Source organism: Pteropus alecto, unplaced genomic scaffold, assembly GCF_000325575.1.
Source record: "Pteropus alecto unplaced genomic scaffold, ASM32557v1 scaffold194, whole genome shotgun sequence".
Lineage (NCBI taxonomy): Eukaryota > Metazoa > Chordata > Mammalia > Chiroptera > Pteropodidae > Pteropus > Pteropus alecto.
In genome coordinates, this window is record NW_006436281.1 from 874,697 (window position 1) to 882,127 (window position 7,431).

A 7,431-nucleotide genomic window follows, 5' to 3' on the forward strand; every position below is an offset into this window, starting at 1 on the left:
AGCGGTCCCCGCGCCCCACGCGCCCCACGCGCCCCACCACGGCCTGCCACGGCCAGAGGCGCTCTACTACCAGGGTGAGTGGCTCCCTCTGGTCAGGGTTGGGTTGGAGGGCATAGGGTCACCAGAGAGAAGTGACAGAGCTTGGAAACAAATATAGGGGGCTGGGGGAGCTGAGCAACAGAGGGAGCGAAACTAAGTTCCCAAGGACACAGATATGAGGCCCTCGGGGCGGGGGAGCAGGGAGCAGAGCCTGAGGTCCTAGGGATACAGGTAGGGGAGCATCAGGGAGCAGTGCTTTGGGACAGATATGGGGTCCTAGAAAGCTGGATGTTGGGGGGGGGCCTGGGGGACAGACCCCAGGGTCTGAATGCCACAGATATGGGGACCTAGGGGACACTGTGCAGAAGTACAGATTTGGGGTCTCGGGGAATCAAGGGGGTAGAGCCTGAAGCCCCAGGAACAGAGCATTATAAACTCTTAAGAATATCTATGGCTATGAGGAATCAGTGCTCAGGCCCAAGAAATTTTGAGGTTCTTGGCATCCAGATATGTAGGGTCAAAGGGGGTCCAGGGAATAGAGACTGGGTTCTAAGGAGACAGATTATTAGGGATCTTAGGATGTCAAAATGTCAAGAACCAAGATGTCAGGGGACTTTGGAAATTAGGAGAGCAAAGTCGGAGTTCTGAGCACCCCAATATCTGGGATCACAGGGATCCCAGGAAACAGACCCAGATACAAGGGCTCCTAAGGGGCCCGCAGGACATGGACCCGGGTCCTGGGCACCCAGTTATGTGTACTTACCAGGGATCAGAGTCTCGTCTGGGATCATATGATCAGGTAGTCTTAGGAGGCTTGGAAACCGAGGATTCTAAGAATGGAGGTCAGGACTGGGGAGATCTGGGACTCAAGGATTTAGGGCCAGGATGAAGGATTCAGGGGTCTCCAGGCAGAAGGCCTTGGTACACCAAGGCTTGGTACTGGAGATACAAGGAGCAAGAAACTTGGGGGTTTCAGGAATGGGGGTCCCCAAGGAACAGATGACAGAGGGCCAAACACCATTCTCCCTATCCCGTCTCCATCTCTGATCTCGAAGAAGAGGCGTCCACTGCCACAGCTGCCACACCATCCCCAAATGTCCCCCAAAGTGTCAGAGTCCGTGCCTGGTGCCTCCAGACCTTTGCCCAGTTTCTATACCTTCCACCCAACCAGGATACAGCCTCGAGCTGTGCATCGGGAAACGTGTCACCGCCTTCCCTGATTTCTCATTCCCTGGGTGAGAACCCAGGCCTGTTTTCCCCACCCATGCGCTGGGTGGATACAGATTTGACTGTTGCCATCGTCCCTTCCGACGCTGTGATCTGAACAGGCTTCTCACCTCCTGCCCCACCCCTCTCCCCAAAGGCTCTAGGCATTCATCTCACACCCCATACCCAGTGTGTCATCCATCCTAAGCCATAGGTTCACTCAGCAGACAGGCCCTGATGTCCCCCAGCTGGGTGATGATGTGGGTTCAGTCTTTAAGGGACTGTGTAGCTCCAGGAGATGGGGGGCGGACACATGAAAAGATAAGTGACAATGGGAATGACCAGGGCTGGGGGGGGCACAGACTGTGGGGGGGAGAGGGGGGGAGTTGCGAGAGCCCAGAGGAGGGATGTGGAAAAGGGGTTTGTGTTGAGCCTTGAGGACCCAGGATGAGATACAAAAGGGACCTGGGAAGAAGGGCAGGTGACACCACAGGAGTGAAGGCCTGGAGGTGGGGCGTGGGTTCAGGGTCTGTGGGCTGGGCCTCACCCATGTCCTTTCTCTGCCCAGGACCTTTATTGCCCCTGTACCCCACGCCGACCATGGGCTCCCCCTTTCCTCTGCTGAGCCTGCCTCCACCCCTGTATCCTATGGTGTGCTCGATGGAACACCCCCTGTCAGCAGACATCGCCATGGCCACCCGTGCCGATGAGGACGGAGACACGTGAGTAATAGCCCCCCATTAACGGGGAGGGAGAGTGGGGACAGGGAGGCCAGCCTTCCGCTGACCTCACCCACCACAACACAGGGGCACTCAGCTCGGCCTTACGAGTTAACTTGACCGCAGTTCAAATCCTGTCTCCACCCCTGGCTGTGTGACTTTGAGCAAGACCCATTCCCTCTCTGAGCCTCAATTTCCTCTTCTGGAAAATGGGCACCCTGAGAACACTTACCTCTTAGTACTGTTTGGAGCAGGGGGCTTCCCATTTTTTATCACAATCCAAAAAGGAGAAAGACATTTCATTGATTGATTTAGTGTCGATTTATACATGTTAAGTTCCTAGTACTGAGCCTGGTAGATTATAAGTACTCAATAGGTATTAATATTATTATTGTTATCACTTTAAATTATACCCAGCACATACACACACATATAACTCACCCTCACTATGTGGGATCTACTTCAGAGTTTTCTATTCTGTTGTATTTCATTGTTTTGTGGTCATAACCCACTAAATTAATTTGACAATTCCATAAATCGATTTCACAAATCTCACGGTTTTATCACGTGCCGTTTGAGGAACATATCCTGGGAGCTGCTGAGAAATCCTGAGCAGAAGTGTTTAGCCCTGTGCCTAACACACAGTAAGCACTCGGCATACTTGACCATCACTCGGCATACTTGACCATCACTCTTATTATTATTACTCTATCCACCTAAGTCTGACTCTCAGCTGGCCGCTTTCTCACCCCACTCCGCCTCAGTTTCTCCCTGCAAAAACGGGAACCATCAGCGTGCAAGGGTATCTGTAGGCAGACATGAGATGACTTCTATATAGAGCTTCTCTGGGAATGTGGGGACCAGATGAATAGGCCTATTTCTTCAGGGAAGTGAGGGTGCTCTGCCACCAGCCCGCTGGCTGACTTCACATCCACAAGCCTCGGTTTCCCTATCTGGAAATCGGGACTCACAGCAGCACCTATCACAACGAAGATTCAGTGCAGTGCCATTCATACATGTGGTGCACGGAACAGGGCCAGGCACACAGTAGGTGCTCAGTACGTGGGAGTGGATGTCGTTGGATCAGGGTGCCCCGGGTGTTTTTGGGCCATGGTGTGCACCCAAGCAGGAGAAAGTGTCTGAGATATATAACGGCTCGGTAAAGCTAGTTTCCTCTCCCTCTGGCTACCTCTGGGGTCATCTGTGAAATAGATTTAATGTGTGTCTGCCCCCCCAGGGCTGAGTTGTTTGTAGCCTGTGAAAGCAGGGTGCAGAAGACCAGCACACCCGTCTGTGGCCTCGGGCCCCACCGCCCTCCCCCGCCCTCCCCTGCTCTCCCCAGCTCCCCCCTCTCCCCCAAAGCAAACAGTTCTGCCTCAGCTGCCTGTCGGGGGAAATCCCTTCCCGCAGAACTTGACCGCAGCCCAGCTGCTCTGCCTCCCCCACGTCAGCACCCGTCACTCACTCGCAGCCTCCCCCTCCCGGCGCTCCCTCTAACCTTAACCCCTTCCGCTGAGGCCGAGGCTTTACCGGAATGGGCAGCTGGCACAGCCTGGGGGCGGGGGAGAGGGACACGCTAAGGACGGGTCCCCAAAGCTGCAAAACTTGGTTTGGAGGCTGGACTTCTAAGGAACTCGAGGGCGCAAGGAATCTCAGGGCGTCTGGACTCCATTTGGGTCTCCAAGAGAGGGGAGAGCGAGTTCTGGGTCCCAGAGAACAGGGGCTAGGCCACTGCGTTCCTTGATCTCTGGGCGGTAAGGAGCTCGGTGCAGGGCAGCGTGGGGGTCTAGAACTCAGAGGGACTGGAAAGTCTGTAACCGCAAAGGGTTAGGGACCCAAGAGACCTTGGAGATGAATGCTGGGATATGGGGGACAAGGAGCCAGCTGGAGTGTGAGCCCTGAAAGACGGAGTTCCAGAGGGGCCCCCAGGCTGGAGGACTCGGGGTCCTACCAACTAGAGAAGCGAGGTCTCTTTGGGTTGGGTTCCCCACTCCTCCGCCTCACTCGACGATGGCAGTCGGGGTGCCAGGGGTGGCCGGGGTAGATCCCCGGCGAGACAGGCTTCCCTCCCCCGGGAGCAGGAAGCGGAGCCCCGCCCAGCAGACCTGTTACTGGAAGTCCGAGGGCAGGGCCGCCCCTCCCGTCCCCACTTCCTCCAGCCCCGCCCCACCCCCTGCGGCCCGCGCGTTTATGGGAACTCAGGCCTGGATGGTTTCTCTGAAATCATTCGCTGCCTCTGCCCTCACTTAACCCCGCCCGCCCCGACAGGGACCCGGACCCGGACCCGGCGTCCTGGGAAATCTGGGGAGGGAAGGGGGCCCTTCTCAGAAGGCCCAGGTCTGGCCCCTCCCCCAACATTTTGTTTTTAAACTGGGCTTTCACCGATCAGAATCCAGGTTCAGCGTTTCACCTGCATAATCTCCTGGGAGGTGGGCTATAGTCACAGAGAAAACCTAGGCTCCGAAGGGTTAGGAAGACAACACCCAATTTGTAAACCCCTGGCCTCCTTAGCTCCCCAGAGCCCTCTGGGCTGCAGAATTTCTCCAGTCCAAGCACCGAGGGAGCTCTTTAAAAAGTGGGTCCAGGATGCACACTGCACAGTTGGTAGGTCCCGGTTGGTCAGCAGGCAGTGGTGCGTCAGAAAGCAGTTCTCCAGTAAGTGGACTTGGAGGAGAAGGTGTGGGGCCTGTGTACGTGAAGTCAGCCTTGGGCCCTCAGTGCTAAAGTCCCCCCACCCCCAGCAAACATGCGTTGGCCCATGCACAGTCATCCCAGATTGCCCTCAGCTCACAATGGCTGTTCTAGGTCGGGGCCCAGGGAAGAGCGCAGGAAGCTTATGGCCCCGGGCAGAGGGAGAAGTTGAGGCGCTGGGTAGTCTCAACAGGGCCTCAGCTGTCCCACAGGGGAGCTGGAGTGGCCTTCAGAGTTGAGGCCAGAAGGCTGGGCCTGCTATGCCAGCCACCGGATGCCGCCAGGATGGCGGCTGCCCCCTCTCATGACCTGGGCAAAGAGCTCTTTTCAGCGGAGGGTAATTCCCAAAGAATGCTGGGAGCTGACAATCTTCCCAGAAGCTGGGGAATGAGGCCTTCAGTCAGAAGCGGGGATCTGGGTTGCACAGCCCAACCTCCAGAAGGAGGACTGCGTCCCAGCTTGTCCCACCTCCCTTTTGTGCAAAAACTTCCAGGTGGATACTTTGGGGTTGGAGGCTGAATGCAATGTCCAGTCACAATGGATGGCGACCTTGCGATGGCATCTAGTTCATCCCCGCTTATTTCACAGATGATAAAACCGTGGCCCGCAGAGGGGTGGGAACGTGGTCACCAGCTTCCAGGATGGCCAGGGATCATTGAGATGGATTCGGCACGTTTACGAGCACCTGCTCAGACATTGTCCTAGGCACTGGGCAGTGACCAGAGCAGACAAAATGCCCTGCCCCGGTGGAGCTGACATTCTAGTGGGGGACATTCAGACAGGAAGCAAGTAAACTGTACAATGTCAGGTGATGATGCGGAGGAAAATTAAGCAGGGTAAGGGGGCGGGGAGCAAACCACTGCTGTACCATTTTCGCAGAGGCCCTGCAAATATCTGGGAGAAGACTGTTCTCCCAGGCAGGGGGAACAGCCAGTGCAAAAGCCCTGGGAGGCGAGCGTGCTTAGTGTGTTAAAGAAACAGGAAGGAGGCCAGTGGCCAGGTCAGAGTGACGACGGTGGACAGAGACGAGGTCAAGGGGATTGAAGAGGGGGAGACAAAATCACATAGGGCCTGTGGGCCAAGGCGAGGACTTGGCCTTGACTCTGAGGGTTCTGAGCAGAAGAGGGGGGCATGACCCGACTTAGGTTCTAATAAGATCCCTCTGGTGACTATGTGGGGGACAGTCAGGCAGCGGTGCATGCAGGGAGGCCAATGAGGCAGTCTAGGAAAAAGATGACGGTGGCTGAATCAGGATGGTGGGAGCGGGGATGAGGGGAAGTGATTGGGTTCTGGAGATACTTCTAAAGGATCCGGCACATCCTGGCAAGAGTTAGTGCTGCTAACAGTATGAGGATGACAGGTGACCAGCCCCTAATGCCTGTGATGCCGCCGCCCCCAGGCCACTTCACATTGCTGTGGTGCAGGACAATCTGCCAGCTGTGCATCGGCTAGTCAACCTCTTCCAGCATGGGGGCCGGGACCTGGATATCTACAACAACCTCCGGCAGGTGAGGCTGGGGACCAGGGGTTCTGGACTCCGGGGTCCAGATTTCTGGCTCCTGAGTAAGAGTGCACCTGGGGGTCAGGACTGGGACACAGGGCAGGTCCTTCACAGTCTCTGTTCCCCAGACACCACTACACCTGGCTGTGATCACCACTTTGCCATCTGTGGTTCGGTTCTTGGTGATGGCTGGTGCCAGCCCCATGGCACTGGACCGCCATGGCCAGACAGCAGCCCACCTGGCGTGCGAGCACCGCAGCCCGACCTGCCTGCGGGCCCTGCTGGACAGCGCGGCTCCCGGCACAGTGGACCTGGAGGCCCGCAATTATGACGGTGAGCGCCGACCCGGGCGGGCGCAGGGTGCGGCGGTCTGGCAGGACCTGGCGTCCTCCTGAGGCTGCAAAGCCCCAGGCCCAGGTTTGACTGAGTCTCCCTCTCCTTCAGGGCTCACTGCCCTGCACGTGGCCGTGAACACCGAGTGCCACGAAGCTGTGCTGCTCTTGCTGGAGCGCGGCGCGGACATCGACGCCGTGGTGAGCCGGGGAGCGCGGGTCTAGGGTGCGGCTAAGAGGGGCGGAGTCAAAGGGGGCGGGGCTGGCGCGCGAGGGCGCCGCGTGGGTGGGTGGGGCTCGGGGGTCTCTAACCGGATTGAGACGCTGGACCTAGCGGTCGGGCTGCGGGCTGCGGGCTGCGGGCTGTTTGGGCAGGACTTGGAGAGACTTAAAGACCTTCCCTCCCTGCCCCAGGACATTAAGAGCGGCCGCTCCCCACTCATCCACGCCGTGGAAAACAACAGCCTGAGCATGGTGCAGCTGCTGCTGCAGGTTCGGATGGCCCAGCTCTTGGCCTCTCGCCCACCCTTTCCTCTGGCACCAACCGGCCATTGCCCCCGCCTTTGCAGCTCTGACCTGTGCTTCTGGGCTTAGTTCTGGCAACCCTATGACGTCACCCCTCAGGCCGCAAACTTGTCCCGGGGCCTCTCCCATTCCTCCCCGTCCCCTCAAACGGCCCAGGCCTCGTCTAGCAACGAGGCCGCTGTCGCTGCCTTCCGGCTTTGGCCCTGTCCCGGGCTGTCCCTTCCGCCCAGACTCGCCCCCGGCCTCTTCCCTTCTCTGCCACCGCCCCTACTTCGGCCCGACTTCGGGGTCCAGCTCTGGGTAATTCGGCGCCGCCGGCCGGATCCCGCGCTGACCCGACTTGGGTTCTAGCTTCCACCTCTTCTATCGCCCTCCCAAAACCTGGCCCTGCCCCGCCCCCCCCGGTTTGGGCCAGATC

General features: G+C 58.0%; 1 protein-coding gene across 1 annotated transcript in view; it reads left to right on the plus strand.

Annotated features, from left to right (window-relative positions):
* BCL3 (B cell CLL/lymphoma 3) overlaps positions 1-7,431 on the plus strand; it is a 34,393-nt gene that overhangs the window by 25,373 nt on the left and 1,589 nt on the right. Inside the window, exons 2-7 of the mRNA XM_006911786.2 lie at positions 3-74; positions 1,814-1,967; positions 6,055-6,163; positions 6,285-6,489; positions 6,601-6,689; positions 6,903-7,033. Of these exons, the coding sequence (XP_006911848.2) occupies positions 3-74; positions 1,814-1,967; positions 6,055-6,163; positions 6,285-6,489; positions 6,601-6,689; positions 6,903-7,033 (760 nt within the window). The remainder of the gene's footprint in view (positions 1-2; positions 75-1,813; positions 1,968-6,054; positions 6,164-6,284; positions 6,490-6,600; positions 6,690-6,902; positions 7,034-7,431) is intronic.